The sequence below is a fragment of the Brachypodium distachyon genome, chromosome 5 (assembly GCF_000005505.3).
Source record: "Brachypodium distachyon strain Bd21 chromosome 5, Brachypodium_distachyon_v3.0, whole genome shotgun sequence".
NCBI classification, from domain to species: Eukaryota; Viridiplantae; Streptophyta; class Magnoliopsida; order Poales; family Poaceae; genus Brachypodium; species Brachypodium distachyon.
Window position 1 is genome coordinate 12,961,506 of NC_016135.3, and position 25,865 is coordinate 12,987,370.

The 25,865-nt window shown below is 46.2% G+C and overlaps 6 protein-coding genes across 6 annotated transcripts; 5 read left to right on the top strand and 1 right to left on the bottom strand.

The window, feature by feature from the left end:
- The first annotated feature begins 367 nt into the window (after positions 1-367).
- LOC100839160 lies at positions 368-3,064 on the top strand. The gene is made up of 2 exons (XM_003579658.4): positions 368-1,293; positions 2,541-3,064. Exon 1 carries the CDS (start codon positions 564-566, stop codon positions 1,281-1,283), a length of 720 nt encoding a protein of 239 aa, XP_003579706.1. The 5' UTR covers positions 368-563; the 3' UTR covers positions 1,284-1,293; positions 2,541-3,064.
- A 2,086-nt stretch (positions 3,065-5,150) lies between these two features.
- Positions 5,151-6,312, top strand: LOC100827343. The gene is made up of 2 exons (XM_003581161.3): positions 5,151-5,405; positions 5,471-6,312. The coding sequence occupies exons 1-2, from the start codon at positions 5,264-5,266 to the stop codon at positions 6,001-6,003; spliced, it is 675 nt and encodes a 224-aa protein (XP_003581209.1). The 5' UTR covers positions 5,151-5,263; the 3' UTR covers positions 6,004-6,312.
- Positions 6,313-7,868: 1,556 nt separating this feature from the next.
- On the top strand, positions 7,869-15,647 carry LOC100839773 (mitochondrial fission protein ELM1). The gene is given in 12 exon segments (XM_014895910.2): positions 7,869-8,066; positions 8,162-8,375; positions 8,492-10,473; positions 11,555-11,793; positions 12,380-12,476; positions 12,555-12,704; positions 12,796-12,922; positions 14,503-14,615; positions 14,689-14,752; positions 14,836-14,929; positions 15,033-15,141; positions 15,305-15,647. Coding segments are annotated over 10 exon segments (1,278 nt in total). The 5' UTR covers positions 7,869-8,066; positions 8,162-8,375; positions 8,492-10,287; the 3' UTR covers positions 15,404-15,647.
- Positions 15,648-18,538: 2,891 nt separating this feature from the next.
- LOC100839469 (60S ribosomal protein L5-1) lies at positions 18,539-20,973 on the top strand. Its single transcript, XM_003579659.4, has 9 exons — positions 18,539-18,699; positions 18,805-18,874; positions 18,965-19,056; positions 19,172-19,298; positions 19,382-19,461; positions 19,554-19,670; positions 20,045-20,179; positions 20,391-20,560; positions 20,647-20,973. The coding sequence occupies exons 1-9, from the start codon at positions 18,697-18,699 to the stop codon at positions 20,756-20,758; spliced, it is 906 nt and encodes a 301-aa protein (XP_003579707.1). The 5' UTR covers positions 18,539-18,696; the 3' UTR covers positions 20,759-20,973.
- A 133-nt stretch (positions 20,974-21,106) lies between these two features.
- On the top strand, positions 21,107-23,498 carry LOC100827644 (small RNA-binding protein 11, chloroplastic). The gene is made up of 4 exons (XM_003581162.4): positions 21,107-21,578; positions 22,703-22,771; positions 22,874-22,980; positions 23,131-23,498. The coding sequence occupies exons 1-4, from the start codon at positions 21,455-21,457 to the stop codon at positions 23,242-23,244; spliced, it is 414 nt and encodes a 137-aa protein (XP_003581210.1). The 5' UTR covers positions 21,107-21,454; the 3' UTR covers positions 23,245-23,498.
- Positions 23,499-23,620: 122 nt separating this feature from the next.
- On the bottom strand, positions 23,621-25,045 carry LOC100840271 (probable F-box protein At2g36090). Its single transcript, XM_003579660.4, has one exon. It carries the CDS (start codon positions 24,871-24,873, stop codon positions 23,953-23,955), a length of 921 nt encoding a protein of 306 aa, XP_003579708.1. The 5' UTR covers positions 24,874-25,045; the 3' UTR covers positions 23,621-23,952.
- Positions 25,046-25,865: the final 820 nt, after the last annotated feature.

Sequence of the window (25,865 nt, forward strand, 5' to 3'; positions counted from 1 at the left end):
TCCCTTGGGAGCCCCTAAGAATGTGGGCTTGGGAGATGTTTCTAGGGGCCTTCTTAAAATAGGGGTTCTAATAAGAACCCTGCTGAAGAATGTTTTTTGACTCTAACTCTTAAAAACGGGATAGAGCCCCTGTTTAGATACTGCTGAAAATGCTCCGAACGCTCCTAAAAATCCTCCGGTAACGGTGCCAATGCTCGCTCCGACTACCGCGCGACGCCCGGCGCATACATCAGGATAAGTAAATCGGAGAAAGTATCAAATTCCTTAAATCAATAACTGGCCTCCGTTGACATCCACCGTCTGGTAAAAAAAAAAAAACCACCGTCCGTATCCGCCACGTCCCCCGCCCCCATAATGCAGAGCGGAGCAACAGAAACTGGAGGGCACGCCTCTCATAAAAGCCAAACCCAGCGAGCTCCTTGCCTTTCTCCGGTTCCCCTTCCCCACCCCCATCGGCCGCCCACCACTGGGACCCGAACCCACGGGGTCCCCCGATTCAGCCCACTCCCGCATGCGCGCGCCTCCTCCCTGAGCCCCCACTCCCCTCGCCGGAGCGCGCCACCATGGATGAGTACCGGCCGCGCGTGTCGCCGGCGACCGAGCGGTTCGTCGGGCTGTTCTCTTCGCCCTCGTCTTCGCCGACGGAGCCGTCGTTCGTCGCTGGGGATGAGTTTCACGAGGACGACTTCCTGTTCTCGTCCGGTCCCGCCGCCGCCTCGGACGCGCCGCCCGATGGGTTAGGGAGCCAAAGGGTCCCGCACAGCCACCTCGGCCTCCTCGCCGCGCTGCACGAAGGGGACAAGAGGCTCCTTGTCCGCCGCGGCAGCGGGGCCGGCGGGGTAGCGGCGTCTGCGGCCGCGGCAACCGCCGGGACCCTACTCCGTCGCAAGGCGACCATCGCGGCCGCCGCCTCAGCATCTGGCAAGTCGCCATCGCCCACCCTTTCCCCGAACTCCGTTGCGTGGGCTATCCCGGCGATCCCGAGGCCCAAGAGCCGGGAACAGGCCCCGCAGTACCACCAGTCGGCTCCAGTAAAGGTGCCCGTCCGTCCGCCTCTGAAGCCGGCAATGGACAGGTGGGACGAACTTGACGACGATGACGAGCTCCGGCACGGGGATGCCGCCATGCTGCCCCCGCACGAGATGGTCGCGCGCGCGTCCGCTGCTGCCACGGGGCCGTCCGCCCCGTTCTCGATGCTCGAGGGCGCCGGTCGCACGCTCAAGGGCCGAGACCTGCGACGGGTGCGTGACGCCGTGCTCCGGCAAACAGGGTGGCTCGACTGAATCCGGCGAGGTGATGTGGTTCTGGCCTTTTGTTCTGAATGCCCAGAGTCATAGATTGGTTACATTAGGGTATAATTCTAGTGGGTTCTTGTTGTAGACCGGGATGAAAAACGAGAAAGTGAGAACAAGTTGAGTTTTTTGTGCAACTGCTTGCAATTTTGGTGTCCTTGGAAATTGGAATGATGTGTGTGATATTACTGTAAGTTCCAACAGTAATAAGAAATTAAGAACTTCTGCCATGTGTTCGTGAATTGTGAGCTCTCTGTAATTCAGGAGGAAGAGCAATCTTTGTCAAAGTTATTAGGTTTGGAAAATTTTGGAGGCCTATGCTTGTCTACACCTAGGGTTGCAAACGGGATCCCGCGAAAGTCCCGCTTCCAGTTCATTTTTCAAACCTTCTATTCAAAATTTTGTTCAGAATTAGAATAAGAGATTTGAGAATTGAACTAGAAGCGGGACTTTCGCAGGATCCCGTTTGCACCCTTATCTACACCTTTCCAAATTTTGTTTCAGTTTTCTTTCCTCATCTCGTAATGTCACACGGTTACATGTCTTGTGATGGAAAGGTGCAATTTCCCTGTGTTTGTTAATTACCTGATGTGCATTTTCGGATCTTACTGGGCATGCCGCTGCTCATCCATAATTCCATGTCAGCCTACTTCCTGGAGAATTTCAGACTATTGTGTTAACATATGCTGTCAAATGCATCTGGTATGTATGTGGGTTTCTGTGATATCATGTGAACTAGAAGCAATGTACCAACTCATCCATCAGTCGATGCTTTGTTCAAAAGCATTGCTATTTACGTCCTCGAAAGCACTTTGGTTTGGTGCCTAGTGGTCTCAGGCATAAGAAATTCTAGGGTGTGCTCTTATTTTATGAACTTCTCTTGGTACTTATCTACATTTGAATTTGTAACATCTATTAAAAATATTTACTAGTTTGGTTTTCACAATGACTGATTGCTATGTTTAGGTGTAGTATTCTAGTGGCAACCACCTTGTTTTATCCAACAAAAGGGATGAACCCCATTACCCAACAACTTCTTTGAACCATTTATTATATTTCCCTTTTGTTTGTATGTACTTCTACTTCCCTGTGACACATTGCTGAAAGATTATAGGAGCATTCCGGTCATAAGAACACATAACTTTCTCAAATGCTTAATGTTGTATATGTGCAACTGTAGTTTATAGTATCTTCTACTGTAGTCTATTTCAGTGCCTGTAAAACTGAAGTCTACTACATCTTATGCAGGAATTTTTAGGAACTTCGGGAAGCCCTTGAACATATGAATTTCTTTTTATTTGAACTATTGCATGCATCAGAGTTCAGAACTTGAATGCTTTCGGAAAGCTGAAATCGAGATGCTTTCTATCCAGGAGATTTTGAGCGAAGTGAAGATGGTTAAATTGATGCATGTTGCAGAGTCAGTATTCATTGTGAGTTCTGTACAACAGTCTTTATGCTTGCTGTTGGTGTTCAAGAAGATGATAGGGGGGATTTAGGCCTGGTGCTTGATGTCGATAACAATAGTGTTCTGAGACGATTTGGTTAGATTTGGACTGTGAACCACTTTCTTCCACTTCCAGTGATCCTTAGTTGCGGAAAGTTGGTTCTGTTGCCCTTTTTTTAGCTTTATTCCTTTGTGCTCCTCTTTCCCATTGTCAATTCCAAACTTGCGCTGCAGTGCTCTAGTCAATTGCTGGTTGGAACCTATTCGCCATACCAGTTCAAGGATCAGTACAATGGCTCACAGCCTCACACCAATTGAACTTGCAGTGCTTTGCTGTGTGCCATTCTTTTCTGTGGGCCTGCCCTGAGCATGAATTCACTGTGTCTAGCTGACTGCCTCCTCCATTCAATGAGAACTAACCGCACTGCACTACACATTTGCTATTTTCACATGGATTTTACTAATCATTTATATCAACCTGGAGATGGACCAACGGCGGCTGTTACCTGTTGCTGAGCTGCTGTGATTCTTGTGAAGATAAAATTCAGCAACCTTTGCTCAAAGGCTCGTAGCTCCTGCTTGCCGGAGCGGCAGATGCAGGGCCGCCTTCATGGCTCGGTTGCCATCTCGGTTCCTGCCATAAAATGAAGGTCACGTCAGGGGATGGCACACACTGGTCCAAACTCCAACCTTGTCTCTTCGTCTGCGCTTCCTGCTGCTTAAAGGCTGAACCTTTGGGCATTTCATCATCACCGGCATCAGCGAAAAGCGAAAGGCGTAATTCGGCCGTGAACTGAATAATAAACCGAAGTCTTTTTGTTTTGCTTTGGTTTGGTTTCTCTTTGAACCCCGGGATTGAGAGCCCGTACATTCTATTTTTTTCTCTCTAATCGAATGACGGAAACGACCGCCTTTTCCTAAAAAAATAAAATAAACCGGGTGTCACTTTTAGTGCTGCTCAATTCATATTATATGGGCGGAGATTCCTGAAAGGAAGCTTACTTGTTTTTTGGAAGGCAAGGACGCTTACTTCTAGTAGTCCTACCATTTTGAGTGACATATTTAGATGATAACTTATTTTTTGAGGGCCATGTAAATGCTAGCTGAAGCAATAAAATTTTCGTCAGAGTGGCACTAAGCCGCCGTCTCCGCTTTTTCCTTCGAGCTTGGCCACTTCGGTGGCCTGCATATTGGGATCTAGCCACAACGTGTTCGTCTTTCGTGTCTGCCTCCAGAATTTTCTTTTGCACTTCCGTTTTATGGACTTTACTTCTTCAAAAGTATGTCGAGTTGTCTTCCTCAAAGTTTTGGTGGTTGAGTGATGGAGGTGCCGGTGAAGTGGCTGAAAAAATTTGTTGGCAATGTAAATGATATTAGCACCAGCCTCCGTTTCACAGGAAAGGCGGGACTTTGGATATGACTTGGATCAAACTTTGACCATTGATATCATTATAGATATTTAGGAGGTTCTAATCTATGAAGGACAAAGAACTAAAAGGAATAGGAAGTGTTTATTTCTCAATCGACAATTATATCCATCCAATGAAATTTTTCGCATCCTTTGTACTTACATGAATTTTGTACGAATCTCAGTAGTTAGATCAGACGGTGGTTAGCATCGACTTAGAAATAGTTATTTCTCAACCGCCTTAAAAATAACAGAACCGAAAAAATTACCACCAAATACAACAATATGCGGTAAATCTAGCCGTAGTTAACATAACAAAATTAAAGTGTCCGGTTTTGAAAGTTGGACAAAAAAAGCACGAAACTTTTTTAAGAATGAAAAATGAACTTTTCTGACAAGCTGAGGGACTAAATTTTTTTTTCTTAATATTAAAAGTATATGCATAAATTTGTCTCGAAAAAATTTTAATACTATTTTTCTTGTGCATCATCCAAATCATACAATAAAAACTAGGGCTCAAAGTTTGATCCTAAAAACTGACTGTATCAGTATCTAAAATTTCTCTGTTTTTTGTGAACTGAAGGGGATGAAGCATACATTGAGGACTTATATGTTTTCAAAAGAAAAGGTTGAAAACAGAGGAATGAAAACCGATCTGGACTAATAATTTGCTTCCTGTGAGAAGCATAGAAAATGTTCCATTCCGTAAGGAATCACTCTGCGGTTTTGTTTGCTCCTCCAAACAACCCAAAAAGGAATTTAGTTTTTGAAGCAGAACAATTCTATAGGAAATCAAACTTCCAGAATTCCTTCATAAATCGTTTGCTCCGGCCTTCCAAATCTCGCCCAAGCACAATAAGTCGCCGGCTCGCCGCTATCCACCAATCTAACCTTGCGGAGCATTCATGGAGTGGTCTTGTGTTTAGCTACCCCTCATAGTCGTAGCTGCGAGTTCGAGACTGCACCACACCGCAGCCACGTATATATAAATGCAGGTGCTGCGTGTGTTGGTTCACGCAACAAGGCGCAAGTTGCAACACAGCGTGCGGCTCGAGTCAACGAGAGTCTAGCTGTACGTACGTATGTACGTGTCCGTTCGTTTTCGCCTAGGAGATCATGGCTGCGCTTCGTGTCTCCTTCGTCGTCGGGGCACTCGTCCTCTGCCTCGCCGCCGCGCAGATTGCCGCGGCGGGGTCGTCCGACACGCTGCGGGGCACGGTGGCCTGCCTCGACTGCGCCCAGCAGCGTAACCTCTCAGGTACACCGCAGTGGAAATGCTGAAATGACCTGGGTGCTTGTCTCTGACGAAGGCAACACATGCAGGTGTGGTGGTTGCGGTGAAGTGCGCCAACGGCACGGGCGTGCGCGCCGCGGAGACGGACGGCCAGGGCAGGTTCGAGGTCGCCGTGCCGGCGTCCAGATCCAAACCAGGATCGCCGTGCGCCGCGAGGATCCTCGGCGGCCCGGAGCAGCTCTGCGCGCCCCCGAGGTTCGCCGCGTCGCGCGTTGTCGTCGCCCACGCGCGGCCCGGCGGCGGCTCGTACGCTCTGACTTCTCCTCTAGGCGTCTTCACACAGTGCGGTTCTGCGACCGCCCCGTCTGGTGAGCCAGAGAAGGCCACGACTGCCGCTGACGCGCCGGAGAAGGCGACGACTGCCGCTGGTGCGCCGGAGAAGGCGACGACTGCCGCTGATGCGCCGGAGACAGCGACGGCCGCCGCGGACGACGGGACGGCTCTGGAGACGGCAAAGCCCGTCCGGCTCCCGGGGATCGACTCGCCGCTGGACTACAACATGGGGTTGCCTCTGAACCTCTTCTTCCCGTTCTTCCCGGTCGTCGGCGGCGGCGTCCCATGATCAAACAGTACTGCCAGTATATATTTACGTACTACGTGTCGTGATTGCTGCTTGCACGGACCGTACGTAGGACCTCTTTGTGATGGCGCGGGAATGCGGGAACTGGCGGCGTGAATGTGTATGATGCATTCGTGCTGCGTGCGTACATTTTCTTCCGGTGTGAATGTGATTGTGTCGGTGTTCTCGCGCGACTGGCGCCATGAAAATAAGCAAGCGTATGTGCAGGGAAATAGGAATTCAGTTTGGCAATGTGATTGTGTCAGTGTTTTCGCGCGACTGGCGCCATGAAAATAATCAAACGTATGTGCAGGGAAATAGGAATTCAGTTTGGCAATGTGATTGTGTCAGTGTTTTCGCGCGACTGGCGCCATGAAAATAATCAAACGTATGTGCAAGGAAATGGGAATTCAGTTTGGCTCCCGAATCCCGATCGAGCACAAGCGTACTCTGCTCGATTTAACTTTGGCTCCCGCTCAAGCATGTGCAAACGCTGAAACGTCATGGGTAGTGGCGTTTCTATCCTGTTAATGTTTTTTAAAACCTAAAACTTAACGCGCCACGCTGTTGCACGCACTGCCCCATCAATATTTTTTTTAGAAACCCAGTACAAACGCAGACGCTCACAAACACGAGTGAACACTCACCCCTATGAACGCACACACGCACACCCTATCTCTACGAGCACCTCCGAGAGACTGAGTCGGTCGGCGAGTATTGAGAGATTGACGAAGTCACCACAGGCGCCTCGCTGTTGACAAGTACGTCACCTACCACTGAAAGCAAAGCGCCGGTTAAATTCTGAATTAAATCCAGGAAATGCAAGCACCCATGCCAAGTCTAGGACTTGAACCTGGGTGGGTTGGTTCCACCACAAGGCTCCATCAAATTTTGTGTTTGCACGCGTGCGCTGGTTTCTTTGGCATTCACCGCAATGAGCTGGTAAAGTGTTTGACGCATTTGTATGTGTACTAGCATTTTTAGAGATTTAAAATGTTTTGTAGCACAAACCGTTTGCCTGATTCACAATATGTTTTCACTGTTGGTTTCGTATCGACAAGTGCTTTAAATCTAAATCCCATTTTAATGTGTTTCAATAAAAAAAAGAACTCTTTAGTTACCAAGCGGCAATGCACAAGTTACCATCCTATTTTGAAATAAGTTGCCATGTCGTAAAAAGTGGTAATTTGTTAGTAAAAGAGTGGCAACTTCGTATATTATTGAATTGTAATTTTCATTTATGAATTACCACCCCTATTTTATATGAATTACCACGTGGTAGCTTGTTATTAATAGAGTGGTATTTTTTTATATTAATGGGTTGCAATATTCATTCGTGAGATACCACCCCTGTTTTGTATGAAGCTGCCACATGACAACTTATTATTAACAAAGTGGTATTTTTGTAAATTATTAGGTCGTAACTTTTATTCACGAGATACCACCCATATTTTGTATGAAGTTGTCACATGGTAACTTGTTATGAACAGAGTAATATTTTGTATATTATTTTGTGGTAATTTTCATTCGCGAGATACCATCCCCATCTATAAACTCTATAAAGTTGAATCCCACTAAATGCAATAAATTTAGCAAGCTACACATGCAGCCTATCCAGATGAGCGTGTACCTTAGCGTTTTCCCCGTCTTCTATGCCTAAGTGGTTTCTGTGAGCTCGCCGGTCCCGCGGGCGTTTTGCAAGCGATCCCGCGACACGTTCCAGGCTTCTCCGGCCCAAGTTCGCAGCCCACCGTGAAAAAATCCCGAACCCCGTCTCCGTCTGCTCCGCTGCCTGTCTTCCCCCGATCCCCCATCTCTGCGCGCCAGCCCAATGCATCCCTGAGCAACTTGCGCGCCGCTCCCCTTCCCCACGGCCCCACCTGTGCGCGTCGCTTTGCCTGGCCCCTGCCCTCCCTGCATCCTCTCCCGACCACAAATGCAGCCATTATGGTAATGGAGGGAGCAAACCGTCGTCTTCTCCTTTAAAGGTCTTGCTCCTTCCGTGCAGGTGAAGGCCCGCTTGCTCACCGCGCGCCTCGCCGTCTCCCGTTCCACATCAGCGGCAAGTCTGGCTTCCATGACCCCTTTCGATCCCAAGGTATTCCATTGCGGAGAAGCATCGAGTTTCCGTTCACATGTTCCTCTCTTATCCTTCATGCAGCCGGCAGCGTGGATCATCCCCTACAGCCCGCCCAACTGCTGCTTGATTTAGTCACAGGAAGTTCCATGCTCTGAGCTCTGATCAATTCCCTGGACAAAGCATTTTTTTTGGCCCCATCCGAATTTACAGATAAAACTCAATCAAATCTGCCTACGATTTTGCAGATTAGATTGAATCATGTCCTCATCCACGGGAACCAGTCAAAACTCAAAAGGTTCTGCTCTCTCTCAACGTGCAGTTAAATAGCTACATGTTTTGTTTTTTTGCTGGAATAAATAGCTACATGCTATTACTGTTACTGCTTATTCAGTTCCACCGTTTTACTTTCAGGAATTTATCGGGCTGAGTTCTTTAGGCATGGGGTTTTTTGTGATATGTTGTCATGAGAAAATTAGTTTGGAAGTGTGCATGGTTGTGGGATGCCCAAAGACAGTACTTGAAATTGGAGTAGTGTTGGCGTTCTCCCCGACTTTGATCCATGTATAATGCAAGGCTTCGGAGGTGCTACTGTGTGCAATCTGAACATCTTTGATCATTACTTAGTATTATGACAATATCACCATTGGTTCCTATTTTGCATCTTAGCAACATAAGGCACCATTGCACTCAGCAAGTTGTACTAATTCTCCCTACCATTTTATGGTATTCTAAACTAAAGTCTTAAACATTGATGTGCCAATGTTATATAACTATGAGCAGGGGCGGAGCCGGGCCTGGTGCTACCGGTGCCGTAGCACCGGCCTGGCAAGGATGCTCACAAGAGGATTCATCAAGTATTTAGTTCATTAGTATGTAAAATTCACAAGTATAGCATCATTAGTGCTATCTTAGCACCATCCTTGTCCGGTTTTTCGGCTCCGCCACTGACTATGAGTATTTGTTAAGCATTGCACTGACATTTGGCAATAAACCTATATCTCCAGCTATTTCAAGAGGCAGGCTGCCTTATGCATTTTTAGCTAATATGCACTACATATCCTCGCATGTTTGTATGATTACAAACCCTTGAAAGAGTTGAATTTTGGTTTTCATAGTGGCCTTAAACAGAGAAATTCCATTGGACTGCAACTCTGCCTTTTTCACACGCCGGTGTACAATTTCACAAAATTGTGTCCTTAGAAAGTGCACCATTGTGACAATAGTTGCTTCCAGATTCATGGGATTTCAATTTAATTTTCGAATCAATAACATATTTTACTAAAAACAAGGTTTGGACTGTTTTTCAATTCAGTTTGATTAGGTATGGAAGATTTAAAAATTCTCATTTGGTATATGCTTTAAAAGTCCCGCCGCAACGCGCGGGGTTTCATCTAGTTTTGAATGAAGCTGCCACATAACAACTTATTATTAACAGAGTGGTAGCTTCATATATTATTAGATGATAACATTTAGGATTGATTTGTTTTTGTCAAAACATATCAATATGAAGACATAGTTTGAAATCTCGTCGAGACAAAGCTAACCGTTTAGACGGATTTTAAATCGAGTAAACGGTTTGAAAGTTTCAGCTTTTCAAAGTTCAAATCTTCATACCATGCTGCTGCTGCATGTGACTCGTACGCGCGGCCGTGCCATCGTGCGAAGGGTCGCATGTTAGGCAGCGTCCATTTTAAAAAGGTTAATGTTTTTTTATTTTGGCCCTGAAAACCCCCGTTGGTCAATGCTGCTGTAAAAGCCCAACAACCAAACAAAGCTGGCCACTCTGCAACACATTGGACTGAAAGCCGACCGTTAAACAACGAGCCCGCTTCAGAAGTCCAACACAACGTTTGGCCCGGCCCAGCCTTCCCTCAAAAGAAGAAAAGACGGAACGCCGCTTCCTCGTCGGCGGCGGCTGCTGTGCTCCCCTAGTCCCCTTCCTGATCTCCCACTTCCCACTAGGCCACTTTCCGTCTCCTCCGTCCCGCGGCCTCCCGCCGGGCAGTCCGGCAGTCCGGCAGACCCGAAAAGAAAGCAAAACAAAAAATATGGAAAACCAAACTTGTTCCGCAAGACTGGCTCACACCAAATCCCATCGCCGCTCGAGCCACTGCTCTTGGCTGATCCGTTCGCCTCCCGCTTCGCAAGCCACAGCCCAGAGGCCCCACGCCCAGCTCCTCCCACTCTGATTTCGAAGCCAGCGAGCCATGTCGATTCGGCCAGTGTGGATGCCAGAGCCACCCGGTGGGGGCACGGGGGCGCCGGAGATCTTCGCGGGCGGCGCCGGCACGGTGCGCCGCGCCATCGTCATCGGGAACGGCTGTGCCGGCGCCGAGAACCAGTGCCTCGGCCTCGTCCGCGCCCTCGGCCTCGCCGACCGCCTCACGCTCTACGTAAGATTTCGCCCCCCTCGTTTCCTCTCCGCGAGCGGTGATAGTGTGATGGGATCGCTGTTGATTAGTCGTAGAAGGCTTAAATGGGTTGCGCATGTTGTTCGTGCTTGCGGTATGTGTTGGGAACTGAAGCATAGAGTGGAAGTCAATTTCATTCATTATTATGTACTCTGTCATGAGCTGTCAAGAGTTTCATCTGTTGCTGCAACGAGGGTGCGTGAACATGAGTGTCAACTGTCAGGTTGATTCTGAAATGGTTCGTCAACTCAACTCCCAGATGGTGGTTGTCGGATTTGGTACTGGTTAGTTGTTGGCATGGCTTTTTCTGTGTGCATTCATGGGGTTTGCAGCAGCAAGTAAAAAACTCGACCTGCAAAGGGGTAAGCCACCCCCCCCAGACATTTGCATTAAGAAGAAGACCTTCTCACGCAGGTCGAAAAATCCTCGAACCCCTGCCCCACACCATACACAGCGGCACCGAAGCCCGTGTGAGAGCGGGCGGGCCTTAGGTCTGTGCTTAAGGCGTGGGGCAGACGAGAGGACTTTTTAACCCCAGCCTGAAATTCGCTCCCATGGGGAGTCGAACTCAGGACCTGAGGAGTGCTACTAGAGTTGTTCCTTAACCATTACGCCAAGGGCTCGTTCGCTGCAGCAGCAAGTAGCATGGACTGAATTTTGGATTGCGATGTGTTGATGGCAATCGCTCTGCCCTAAAAGGCTGAAATACTCTAAATAGATTGTCATTTCTTTCTAGCTTCTTGTTACTTGTGTATGCGGGCAGATGCTTGTCCTGTATCACCTCTGTTAACAAATACTAATAAGAAGGCTAACAAGAAGCAAAGTCCTTATTGTTAATTCTGGCTTCACCATATAGTCTTGTCTTAAGTTCTTATCAACTTCCTCAGTACTTTTGCTAGGTCTCATTTGGTAAATTTTCCGATGGAGGGTAGCTTTTATTATCTGATAATTTCATATAACTATGGCAGTGACTGCTTCCAAATGTTTTTTTCACTCTTGTTCTCACAGATTTAGAGTTACAGCTCATTATTTATTATTTTTCTGGTGAAATCTGTTCATGCAGCGTATTACCAGGCCAATAGGAGGAATCAACAAGTGGCTGCACTTTCTCCCGATCTCCTTGCACAAGATAGTGGACCAAATACTGAGACATATATTTTCTAATACGACATTTGCACCATTGTTTCAAGGAAAAATGCTTGCACCTTATCCTGTCCATAATGTTCAATCATTTGGATTGTCTTCTGTACTGGAAGCAGATACCAAAAAGATAGTGACAGTGGTGCATGATACTTTTGAGAAGTACGGTTCACATTTCTTATACTGCTATTTGTTGTTTGTGCACTACTGTGCAGTTTATATTTAGCATGGTATCAATGTCGCAGTGCCAGTTCTGAATATCTCTATCCAATCCCTTGTTACAACATATGATCCAGGAAATCTCAACACTCATCCTTCTATTCACTTTTTTTTATTGGATCTACTTAGAACATTATAAATTCCTTGTAAAGTTACAATTACCACATGCATTAATTTATATATGACTGAGGTTTTGTTGATATAGTAGAATCATACATTTTAATTCTGATATATGTTGGCCATGGATCATATAAGAGTACATGGTATTGATATAACTACCATGACAGGTTATATCCTTGAATGGTTGTTTCCATACCTCTAGGAAGAATATTGGAAAGATAGGGTGTCTTTTTATGAATTCCAAATAGGCAACTTGTTAGGACATACTCTGGTTGGCCACTTCTCTTATGCAAAAGTAAACTAGAACTAGGCTAAACATTTTGTAGGATTTGTTTCTGCCATAAGCTCTTTAATATTCTCAGCATCTAGTTTTCCTGGAATACTTCCTCAAACTTTGCTTTGCTTTCAGGGAAGGCCTGGCAATAGTTGTTGCTTGTGGCCGAGATACCATATCATATGCAAGTTCAGTAAGATTTTTAGCTCCGGATAATGTTTTTGTCATTCAGGTAGAATACTAAAATGAATATATCATTTGTTTATTTGATTATTTGTCAGCCATTATATTCTCATTGTGATTACGTCAGATACAACACCCCAGGTATCGCCTTGATAGGTTTGATTTGGTGGTGACTCCTCGTCATGATTACTATGCGTTAACTGCAAAGGGGCAACAGGAAATTCCACGCCTTTTCCGCACATGGATTACTCCACGAGAACCACCTGGGCCAAATGTGGTATGCTGATTTTTTATCTTGCAAACAAAATATCTCATTTGTTGTCATCAAATAGCTTCCCAGTTCTAAACTTCGAAATCTGGAAAGGCAGGTTCTGACTGCTGGTGCACTTCACCAAGCAGATTCTGCTACACTACGCATTGCTGCTACAAACTGGCATGATGAACTTGCTCCCCTGACAAAGCCATTGGTAGTAGTAAACATTGGAGGACCAACAAGTAAACCCCTCTTTCCCTTCCTGCCTGTCTATCTGCCGAATAACCCTTGCTTCGCGATATGCCATTGAACAAGTCATGTTTTCTCATATACGACTGTTTTATGAAACTGCGGCCTTCCATGCCATTGCTCACCGCTGTAGATGAATGAGCTGGCTCTTTGGCTGGATCCCCCCCCCCCCCCTCCTGCAGGCCGCTTTCCCCCATCTCATCCGAGTACCAAAACGTCCATGTACTTGATCTCTTCCATGCAGCAGTTGGATTTCCAGCTGTGATTTTTGGCTGGGAGCAGATGCTGGGCTGGTGACGATAGCATAATGGGTATAACTTCTTGTAACTGATGGCATGCGAGGAATAATCACTTAATTGATGACATATCGTATCTCCTAATGTTACGTTAGCATGTATATGCTTTACATAGGCTAGTTCGATTGGATAAGAAAAATGTGCAATGCCACACAGGCACAGAGAGTTGGAGACACTACACACAATTTCAAAATAGATAACTCCTTGTGTGTGTGTAGCAAGGGAATAGCTCAGCTTTTTTTATCTGCTGAATTCCCCCTTCTTTTGGTATGGTATTGCCGTATGGCGCTTGCTATTGAGCAAGAATACTTTCACATATGCAGTAGCCGGTCTTTCACATACTTTGTGCATCACAACATAATCATGTTTATTGTGAATTTGTGGTAGAATATTCCAGTTGAATGTTTCGTTCTTCACTATAGTTAAAAAATATTGGTATAACACATTCTGCATGTTAAAAGATGGGATTGTTTGATTACTGCAATAAATAATGTCGCGAACTTAAATAAGTTGCATTCATAATTGCAAGTGCTCCAGTCCAATATGCGTCTCTCGCAAAAAAGAAAGTCCAACATGCGTCTCTCGCAAAAAAAAAGTCCAACATGCATCATCTGAAACAACTCAAAACTGATTGATTTCTTTTAGTTTGCATTGTGAAGCCTAGCTTCCAAAATAAGATGGATAATTGCATTTCCAGTAGGCCTTAATCCTAGATTCCCTGTCATCAGGAATTCCATTACGATCTTGCATTTTCTTCATAAATCATGAATACTGAGCACAACATGTTATTTTATTTACATTTTCGTAATTGTATCACGCCATTCGATTGCGGAATTGAAGTTAGACTCTACGCTCATAGCATAACAAGTTATTCTATTTGCATTCTGGCCGTTAGATCGCGCAAGTCAATTGAGGAATTTAAGTTGCATGTACACTCTAATCTAAATAAGTGTGAAAACAACACGTTAATATTCTCTCATTCATGCAAAATCTTCCATTCCACATGCTTTCTCTTCCTCTTACTCCCTCCAGACAGAGGAATAATGTTTTAAGATACGTGCAGTCAAACTTTCAAAATTTTGGCTAGCTGCGTTTTCATGATTATTTAGATTAGAGCTAACCACATTACAAAGTAAGTTGATGCAAAAAAAAGAGACTTTTTATGCATCGCTTACTTTATCATATTTTAGTTTATTTTACTTTGAGCGTACAGGTTGAGCAGTTTCTGCTTTCACACATGTATAGATAGATCTAACGCATAGCACTTCAATTGTCAGGAAACTGTAATTATGGTGTCGACCTTGCTAAGCAGCTAGTAAGCTCACTACACAAAGTTTTAAAGACCTGTGGAAGTGTCAGAATTTCATTTTCCAGGAGAACACCACAAAAGGTAGAACTATTGATTGTTCATGTCATGTTTCATGCATTGCTCACACTTCAAATTCTAAACCATTTCCTGGCAGGTGTCTGATCTTATATTGAAAGAGTTCAGCACACATCCTAAGTTTTACATTTGGGATGGTGAATGTACATGCTATATAAGAAAATTTCATCGTTTTAATCTTTATATGCAGCGGAGAATTTATGTTGAGCTGGATTTTCTGCTGCAGAACCTAACCCGCACCTAGGGCACCTCGCATGGGCTGATGCTTTCATCATAACAGCAGACTCAATAAGTATGATAAGTGAGGCGTGCAGCACTGGGTGAGTTATTGTGCTACGGAGTAGTATACTTCTATTTGTAAATGTTGCTCATGTTTGAGGTTCATAGCTTGATAGCTAAGCTCTCTGTTACAACTTTATACAGGAAGCCAGTTTATGTTATTGGAACTGAGCACTGCAGGTGGAAATTCTCAGATTTTCACAGCACTCTTCATAAACGAGGGGCTGTTCGTCCTTTCACTGGATTGGAAGATGTAAGTCTAATATTTGTTCTCTGTTACTGATCAAGACCAAGTCATCTCTTCTGTAGTCAATCACATTCTCCGTCATATCAGCTTTGGAAGTCTTAAGTTTAGAAGTTTGAAATTTTCTCAAGGAAAACTCATGGTGTCTATGTGATCATGTCCTCAATTGTAGATGTCAGACAGCTGGAGCTACCCTCCCCTGAACGATGCCATTGATGTGGCCGCACGGGTTCGTGAAGTGCTCGCAGAACGTGGATGGAGACTGTCGTAAATTCGTAATAGCAACCGTAGTAGAGAAAGGAGAGTGCGAATTTGTTTCAGTTCCGTTTCGAGCCTGCACATCATTTAACTTAGTTGCACTGTTGCACGTGCATTCTTTATTTTTACAAAGGCTCACCAAAGACCAAAGGGTGGCAATTCCAAATATGAGAGAGAGAAGGGATGCGGCGTTGCTGTACGGTTTGCTAACTATCAACCATATGGATGCATCATTTTAAGTATGGGTTACTATTTAATTAGCATGTATTAATTAATTCTAACACTTCTGCCAATCAATGTTTGTCCTTATGATCAAATAAAGACTTCTTAAAAAACCCATGGGAAAAATATGAGATTACTATCTGATATGCTGCTAAAACTCATTCAGACCTAATGAAAAAAAAGAAGAGAAAATGTTACAGCATATAGTGATTATTGTCTCCTTGGTAACTCATATGAGAAAATTTTAAAAAGGACAAAACCCATAAACAAGTTTATAGGACAATAAATATGTTTATATACTTCCTTTAAAAACCTGGGGAAAAAAGAGGTTGCCATATAATTTTGGGTTGATATTACCTCAAATAAAACCTTGATGACCTTGATGAGAACTTAGAGTAAACTCATAAGGAAAAAAAGAGTGGAATATGATGTTTGAGCAACTGGTGAAGGGAAAATGAGCGCAATATGGTGTTTGGATAGGTTATACCTTGCAGGACAATAAGTGCCTGGCCGGTCTCTAGGCAAGGAATCTTCTACCTCTTTCAATCGTTAACCTGGTGAAAGTGAAATGATTTTTTGATGTTGGTTATAAGTATGAAACGAAACAAACATGAGCTATTTGTAGGCATGCTGCATATATAGTCTGCAGCTTTGAGTACAAAAAGGAGAGGGAAAATATATATAACAGGGGAAAGAACTCATAAAAAAACCAGCTGGCCTGAAGATAGGAGAGTGGTGGACAGAGGGAAATATGATGAGGCCTAGAGTCACAAAGTATGCATGTGTGGTACAATTAACAAATAGTATATTTTTGTTTCGGAATGCTAGCAGGAGGCAAACGCCAACCCTACTGGCGTTTGGCTCGTGGCTGCCAACGCCAATTTCATCAGGTTGATACGGGTTTCCAAAAAAAAAGTCAAATTTGGAAATAGTTTGGCGGAGAAGGGTTATTTTTGCCTCAAGTTTTCGAAAAGGTTCAATTTCGTTGATTTGTAGGATGCTCACTGGGTTTCTTCAATTCATTGATGATGACCGCACCAATGGCCTCTTTGATTCACAAGATTTTTGATGTAGGTATAAAAAAGAACAGTAAGCGGGAAAGGTTCCACGTTCAAGGCAGAAGATTATATGAAAACACTATAGAATTGAGTGCTTGCTCTAAAAAAGAAGGGAAATACATGATTTCAATAAGCATAACCAACTGGAACTCAAAGCACATGCAAAGGTTAAAAAAACATGTTATTTCCCACTCAATACTATATGGAATGTCTACGAAAGGGCGCGATTTATTTCGGAACCATGTTTTCCCTTGTAACTAAGGTCTCAGCTTTGATATACAAAGAACAAGTCAACTTTTTCTTAACTCTTTTCTTAGAACTACGAGGCAATTTAAAAAAAAGTGCAATAGAGTGAGCATAGAGAACAAAAGTTCATCGATAAAACAATAAGATCATCGCGGTCTTTCAAAATCAACGCCTCTAGATCCACTTCTCTCATCTTGACAAAACGATTTGAACAAGTTGGAGTAAACTTATAGGTTTTGAAAAGTCACATGAGTCACCCACCTTAGACGATAAAAACGTGAATTGTTGAATGCATCCTGAGCGAGGACACACTCCTCACAAGCAAGCTGTGAAACCGTACTCCCGTTGATGAATCCACAAGAAAAAGAGATAAAAACATGAAAAGATAAGTCAAGAGAACCACCGACTTCATGAAGTACGTCACGTCATCTATCTATACGAGGACAAAGTCAGAACACTATTTGTATGGATGACACCATCTCTAAGGCTAAGATGTCACCGTCAAGAATACACAAACTTAGAAAAAAAAAGTTAGGATAACTATCTAAAAGGGAAATCATGACTTTTTTTTATAGCAAGGAAAAGCAAGATTTTTCCTTAAAAAAATAATGTGTAGTTTATTTTTAAGGAAAAGGGAAAGGTGAAGCAGAAGATGCGATAGGCCACTACCCCCGAATTTCCTTTTTTTAGGGTAACCCCTGAATTTCCCTCTCTTTTTTTTGTAAAAGGTAGGATCGATACGGAAGGATCACGAATTTATTCATTAGTAGTGACCTTAGCACAGCATACAAACACACCCACTAAAGATATCGAAATACAAACAAGTCCCTAGACTTTGCATAAAGGACCCTTAATGGGGAAGAAGAAACGCAATTGGGTCCTCAACCCCCAATCGGAGCTCTCCTCGCCGTCGCCGGGGACTGCCACTTGGGACGACGAAGCCGTCGCAACCGCTGCGACCGCCAGTCGAGAGTTGAGCTGCCTCCAAATCGGCCCTCTGGCCAGGAGGAAAGGAGTTGGTTGCCCTTCGACCAGAAGATGCAGTGGTACGGCTGGAGCAGGCAGCCGATTGCCGGCGCCGTAGCTCCACCACGGTGACCACCGCTGATGCGCACGACCACAAGAGGGAAGCTTCAACCTGCCTCCGTCTTCTCGCTGGAGAACCACCACCATGGTGACTCCAACAGCAAGGAGAGGACCCGAGAACTCCCTGCAAAGAAAGGACCGCGAGTTTATTTGGGAGGTTGCCGGCGACCATCTCCACGGCAGACGTCCCCTAGCCACCACACGGATCCCCACCGCCAAGCGCCGACGACCGCTATTCTCCCATGGCCACGGACTGCCTCCTAACGGCATAGTGCCACACCCCGGCATCAAGCCGAACACCCACGAAGGGAAACCTAACTACAACGGAGCTCCGACACCTCCCCCATCCCCATCCCAATCGGTGAGGTCCGGGTTCAGGCCGAGCTCCATGCGAGATCTAGGGTTTTCTTCAAGAACAGTAGAGAGGGGAGGGGAAAGAAGACAGGGCTCTACAGTCTTATTTTGGATGTCCCGAATTTCCCTCCAGTTTGTCTTTTCTTCGTAACAATTGAAGGCCCAAGGGCCAAGGCCCAGTTTGTCACGCAATTCTCGCAGCAAACCCTAGCAGCACCCCCAAGTCCCGCAGAGATCTGCCTGTCCCGTCCCCGACGCGGTCCTAAACCCTCCTCCCCTTCTCTCACCTATCCACCCTTCTCGACCGCCGCCGCCGTCCTAGCCACAGGAGGCGAGCGAGATGGTAAGATCCGGAGGGCCCTTGGAAGCATAATGCTGATCATACCTGGTATCCTTTTCTGCTGATCTAGTGTAGTGTATTCATGTGCTTTTTTTAATACTTCTTCAGGTGTTTGTGAAGACCCAGAAGACCAGGGCCTACTCCAAGCGCTTCCAAGTGAAGTTCAAGAGAAGGAGACGTATGTTCAATTCCGTGACTCGATGACTCTGGTGCTTCCGCCGTTTTGACTGTTCCTGATGAATTTCCTTTCGTTTGCGCTTGTCTGCAGAGGGGAAGACTGATTACAGGGCCAGACTGAGGCTCACTAACCAAGACAAGAACAAGTACAACACACCCAAGTACCGGTTTGTTGTGCGATTTGTATCCTTAAGTTGCTCATAGTGTTGTGCACTGGTCGATCATATCCATTGCGATTATTTATGACCATAACTTTGACCAGTAGAGGCATATTGTATCTCTTAACAATAGTAATCAGACCAACAAGGATGTCACTGCCCAAATTGTGTACGCTACCATTGCTGGTGATATCGTGATGGCTGCTGCCTATTCTCATGAGCTGCCTCGGTATGGTCTTGAAGTTGGCCTCACCAACTATGCTGCAGGTAGGCTGATCAACTGAATAGTGCATATTGTGATGCATGTATTGTTACTTAATACAGTTTGACTGATTAAATGCATTGTGCAGCCTACTGCACTGGTCTGCTTTTGGCTCGCCGGGTGCTCAAGTTCCGTGATTTGGACCAGGAATATGAGGGCAATGTTGAGGTATAATTCATTAGAAAGAAAAGATTTATTTCAGACTAGTATTCTCTGGTGCTGCTTTTGATGAACACTCGTAATTCTCTGTCTGAACTCAGGCCAGTGGGGAGGACTTCTCAGTTGAGCCATCTGATGAAAGGAGGCCTTTCCGTGCTCTCTTAGATGTTGGCCTTATTAGAACTACTACTGGAAACCGTGTGTTTGGTGCCCTTAAGGTATGATGCTTGTATGGTATGAACGTGTTCTTGTAAGAATACTCTTAATGGTTGGTTATACTTGTACTCTTGTATGTGCAAGCATGCCGATTTTTGAAATGAAAGTCTTTGGACCGATTCCCACTTGTCTAGAGCTATCTTGGATTTAGACTTGTTAATTTGCACTGTCAAAGTTATTTTAGGTGTTCATCCCATTTATTAGGTCAAGTTTCTATTTCAGTAAACAGCATGCCTAAATGCCATTTAAGATAGCGACGTATATGTTTTCAACCTGGATTTGCACAAAGGAATACCTTACTATTTTGTTACACTTTAGATTTGCATCTAACGATGTTTTCTGCTTAATATTTGGTGTATTCTCTTTGCTGCTGCAGGGTGCATTGGACGGTGGTCTTGACATTCCACACAGTGACAAGAGATTTGCTGGCTTCAAGAAGGATGAAAAGCAGCTGGATGCGGAGGTTCACCGCAAGTACATCTATGGAGGGCATGTTGCTGACTACATGAAGGTCAGTTGCGAATATTGCTATCATGATGTTATAATGGATAATGCCATTTCTTCATTCCATAGCATTATTGTTATTGGAAGTACTTGATTTCTTTCAGAAAGATAAGTAGTCCAGTTCTTATATGTATTAAGAAGAAAACCTAGCAATGTACTTTGTTGTCATTTTTGAATGACCTACTGATTCTCAGTTTGAATTTTGACCCTTGTTCCAGACACTAGCAGAGGAGGAACCTGAGAAGTACCAATCTCACTTCAGTGAGTACATCAAGAAGGGGATTGAGGCTGGTGGCATGGAAGCGCTGTACAAGAAGGTTCATGCTGCCATTCGTGCTGATCCTACCCTGGCCAAATCAACCAAGGAACCTCCAAAGACACACAAGAGGTATATATGGATACCTGTTTATTGAAGTTGCTCAAGTTATTCACCACCATCACATGATTGTAAGTTAACTAAACATTTCACTGCAGGTACAATCTGAAGAAGTTGACCTACGAGCAGAGGAAGGCCAGCCTCGTAGAACGGCTCAACGCCCTCAACTCCTCTGCTGGTGCTGATGTTGATGAGGACGACGACGAATGAGGAGTTTAGCCGACTGTGCTAGTGCTATATTTTTGTTTTCAAACAAAACTTGCTCTATGCTGTTCACCGGTAGTATTGCAAGAGTCGTTGCGCAAGTTCGGCACTATGCACAATTTGTACCCGCCTCTCAGTTTTGACTATCAGGCAGGAGTTCTGGATTTATCTTATACGAGCTGTTGGCATCTAGCGTCTTGATATTGCTTTGAGTTTGTTGATATGGTGTTTTGTCTGCCGTGGATGTTATGATCTGCCGAATTGCTTTTCTTGCTTTCATTTGCATTGAAGTCCTTCGCTAATTGAATAGGATGCCCCGCTTCTGTCATGGTGGTATATTGGAGAGGATAGTTCAGCTGGTTTGGATCTCAGTTAAGCTTCTAGTGATTTCCAATGCCCGGACAGAGCTCTGCTACCTCGAAACTGCCTTTCTGATTTCTCCCTTGTTCTTCTGGGTTATGAGCGCCGGTTCTTTCTGAATTCTGACTTTCTGAGTAGAATACGATGTGCGAATGGGATTGGCACAGACTGATTTATTTCTAGCTAGAAGAACTGCTTCCGCGCACGCCGAACTCGCCTCTCCTCTCCCAAGTTCCCCCAAGTCCCAACTCAACGATTATCGTGGCCGAGAATAAAAGCGACGAACTGCCGCCTCTGCTCCCTGACTCCCCCAGCCAACTCTCCCGCTCACTCCCACTTACCATGGCGGCGCTGCGTGAGGCCTCCCGCCGCCTGTTCTTCTCCGCGAGGAATCCTGCCGGAGCCGCCATGCGGCCCCTGCTCCTCGCGCAATCTCGCGGCATCACACACAAGCTCTTCATCGGAGGTTAGTCTCCTCACGCGCGCATCCCACCGTACGCCAGTTCAGTCGCCCTGGCTCTAGTCGCGCGTGTACGGTGTACGGCATTAGAGGTAGTGCGTCAATGCGACGCGCCGCCTTGGGGCCGTGCATGCCTAGCGTTCGACGAAATGCCCATATAGGCAGGGTGGTTTTAGTGCCATGACTGGCTTACTTTATACGGTAACTGCAACAGTGCAGTGGAGCTGCCTGGTTTTACTTGTAACGTCTTTTAACAGATGGTTCGAATTCCTTGCCTTCTGCGGTTAATCCTGCTTTGCTAGCTGAAGTCAAAACTAATTTCAAGAACACTGATGTTCGTGGGAATTAGTTTAGGAGACATGGTGTCGCAATATATATACCTATATGGACATCTGGGTAGGTGCATATTCTAATATCCTCCTTTCTTTTTCCATAAAGTGTGCATTCAATTGGTCTGCAATACGTTCTGCTGATATATAACTAGGTAGCACAGATTATGAAATTGGTTTTGCTATTTCTAAGGCGACTGAGAAATAACTATTTCTAAGTCAGCGCTCACAACCATATGATCCAATTACTGAGATTCGTGCAAGATTCATATAAGTATAAAATGATGAAAAAATTCTTAATTGGATGGCTATGATCGTTGACTGAGAAATAGACACTCCCTTATGAAATACTTCAAAAATAATCAATTGTAAATACCATATGAGTAACAAGGTTCCTAAGGTAAATTCAGTTCAAAGAACTGAAGTAAATTCACGCTAAATGCATTGTTATACATCATACTATGGTCAACTTAACTGATATAACTTCAATGAATAGCACGGTTACTAGGTATACTAGCATGTCACGCAACTTTGGTCATGCTGCTGATTTACAAGCAATATGCTGGTTATCACTATCATGCTAGTTTCAGTTGATTTTCTTGTTATTCGTGCAAGTACGTGGGATTGAAGTCATTGAACTAATAATTTTATTTGGTCTGTCCAAGCCGAAATTCTTATTCGGTAGAAGAAATAAACAAAATTACAGGACTGAGAATTGTTCGGACCAGTTGGAAACAGTTGTGATATGTCTGTTCAAGAACTGCCCCTATGATTTTGTCTTAATTTCCGATACTTTTGCAGGCCTGTCACAATTTGCAACCGAAGACACCCTAGCAGAAGCTTTCGCGCGTTACGGCCAAGTATTAGAAGGTCTATGCTCATCACTTGCCAGAACAAACTCCCGATAATGTTTAATAATTATTTTTCCTGTTGTTACGACCTAAGTTACAACCTGTTCTTGTTTGAGCTTAGCAACCATTGTCACGGATAAGATGACCAATCGATCAAAAGGATTCGGCTTTGTGAAATTTGCCTCTGAGGAAGAAGCTAATAAAGCACGGGACGAGATGAACGGCAAGGCAAGTTGTTGATCAAGTACTGCTTAGTTTGTTTGCGATAAAGTATTGCATTGTTAAACTTCGTAATGTTGTATATTTTGTCGCTCCATTTGGCATCTAGTAAAATCCTTTATTCAAGTAGAAGAGCTGAGCACTGCAAGCTTGTAACAGGTTCTGAACGGGCGAGTTATATATGTCGACATTGCAAAGGCCAAACAGGATCGTGCTACAGACGTACTTCCAATAGCGAGCGGCCCTCCTAAGCCAATAGGCAACAGCAGTTAGATGTGTTCATACTAGAACATAAGAAGTTATGTTCTAGTAGAGTAAAGCTCTTAGAGAAAAGCTTATGTATAATAATATTCTGAATTTTATGTTACTAGAACATAAGAAGTCCATTTAACAGCCTAGATGTATCATAGAACATCACATCCAAGAACACAGCTTATGCTGTACGTGTTCTTGTACTGTGTCATCAAAAGGGTGCTGCTGTAATCTTGTTCCTCGGAATGATATTGTTGTTACGGATTGATTGCACATACCAGCTGCATTTGTCCTTGAAGCTGTGCTGGAACAGTATCTTCCCTGTGGCTGCTGTGTAGGGAACCGATGGCCTCGCTGTTCATATGAACAGTTCTAAACTTCATTCAATCGCTGGAAGTGGGGGAACAGTAGCTTTTGATTGTACGGATCTGTGAAGGACAATGCACTCAACGGCAGATAACCGTGTCATTTTCACCTTTTATCAGGTGGAAAACGTTGTCATTTGATTGACAGATTCGATGTACACTCCCTAACTACCAAGGAGAAAAGGTACACAATACACGATTTACAAGATCCTACTACTTGATGTTGTCTTAATTGGAACGCCGAAGTTTCGTGCGAATTTCGCTCTAGTTTTACGGAAGCATCTCCTTTTCTGCAAAATCATGGAAAAAACACAATCTTGCTCTCCAAAGGGCTAATGATATCTCTCATCTTGTGGACGGCCGATCACCGGAGCAGGACGGTGGCAATGAAGGCGAGCACGGCGACGGCGCTGGCGGCGGAGCAGCAGAGGTCAACGAGCGCCTCGCGCCGGGCCTTGCTCTCCTTCCTCCCCTTCTTGCTCTTCACGAACGCTTCGTACCTCGCCTTCGCCTCGCCCTGCTCTGCTTTCCCACCCTTCCTCTGGCCCTCCATCGCCGCGGCCAGAAGACGGAGGCCGCGCTCGCCGCTCACCGCGGCGCCGTCGGCGTCCTCCGCGGCGAGGCTGACCTCGCTGACGTGGCCGGTCTCCTCGGAGCACGCCACGGTGGCCTCGAAGCTGCACCCGCCCAGCACCACCGCGAACCGGACCAGCGTGTCGCCGGTGTACCAGTGCCGGCCCACGGCCACGGCCCGCCTGCTCGACACGTTCACGGCCCGCCCGCGGGCCCGGTCCACGACCAGCCAGCTCAGCTCCAGCTCCGACGGAGACAACAAGGAAGCTGTCGCGGCTGTAACCGGCGCAGGCTTGGTGCAGTCGGCCACGGCATCGACGCGGAACGGCGAGCTGAGGAACCACGGCGAGGACGCCGCGGGCGTCTCCACCACGGCGGAAAGCAGGGCCGCGCCCCTGTAGTGCACGTCCACCGCGGAGACGAGCTCCCCGGGGAGACCGGCTCCGGGGCCGAGCTCGGTGGCGTCTGGGCACGGGAAAGGGAGCGCGTCGGCGAAGAGGCGCCGCGGCGGGACTGACGAGAGGGCCCCCTGCTGGGACGCGACGGACGGCCACTCGGCGAGGCAGAGCGCGCGCCAGGTGTCCGGGTCGGCGGCGAGCGCGCGGAGCCCCGCCGTGGCGCAGCTCGCCGCGGCCAGGGACCGGCCGTCCAGGCGCCGCAGCGCGCGCGCCAGCACGTCCACGGGCAGGTCCTCTATCGTGGTCACCGCCATTTGAGATCGGGCGCTTCAGTTCAGTTGTTCCTTGGGATTCTTTGGGAAACCGATGATGGGAAAGTATCTTGGTTGGCTTCGCTGCGCGGTGTGCGGTTATATAAACCGGCGCGACTTCAGCGCGGTGGACTCTCTCTGGTGTCTGCGACGCGCGTCCTTGTCTCCGCGGGAACGACGGGCCGGATGACGGGGTCCCAGCGTCACTGGCTCGTGCCTACGGCGTCCCATTGCGCCGTGGCAAGGCACGGACCCGGCGTGGCGCCGGACGCTGGCGGCGTGTCACGCGTCTGTCTGAGGCGTTTACACGCGTGGCCTCGCGAGCGGGTCTGTGCCTCTGTGGGATCGCTTCGTCAGTTCCGTACCGTACCGCGGCGACGACCGAGGGCGCAGTGCGCCATTCCTCGCATCACGTGCCTGCCGGGCGCGGGAGGGCATCGGCACACGTTTAATCAGGGTGCGACCGACAGGCGCGAGGGGCTGAACTCGTCGAGACGGTCGCGACGGCAAGCGACGACGTGCTTTTCGCGTGGCGTGCCTTTCGTGAACCTTACGGCCAGGAGCATGCATGTAGGAATTTCTTCTTGAACTAGCCCGTGTACGGGCATGGGAGGATTTAATTCCGCAGACTGTGTGTGCCGATCGAGACTTAACTGCGTCAAAGCACACCATTCCGTGTACGTACCATGTATCTTCCTCGTGCGATCGATCAGTATCTGTACCGCTGACGAAGGGCAGTTCGGCCGGCCGGGGAGATTAATGATGTCTTATCCTCTAATATAGTGGTATGAGATTGTAGAGGCTAGGAAACATGAAACCATGTGTAGCGTGCAGATTCAGGCCAGCTCCGAACAGTTATGTATGCTTTCTTTTCTTTTTTGCGGGTAGTTATGTATGCTTTCATGTCTAGGACACATTTTAAGCTTGCTTCTAGAAATCTAGAGTGGGCCGGGGTCCAGTTCAGGAAACGGCCATGGCTAAGCGTCGTCTTTGGA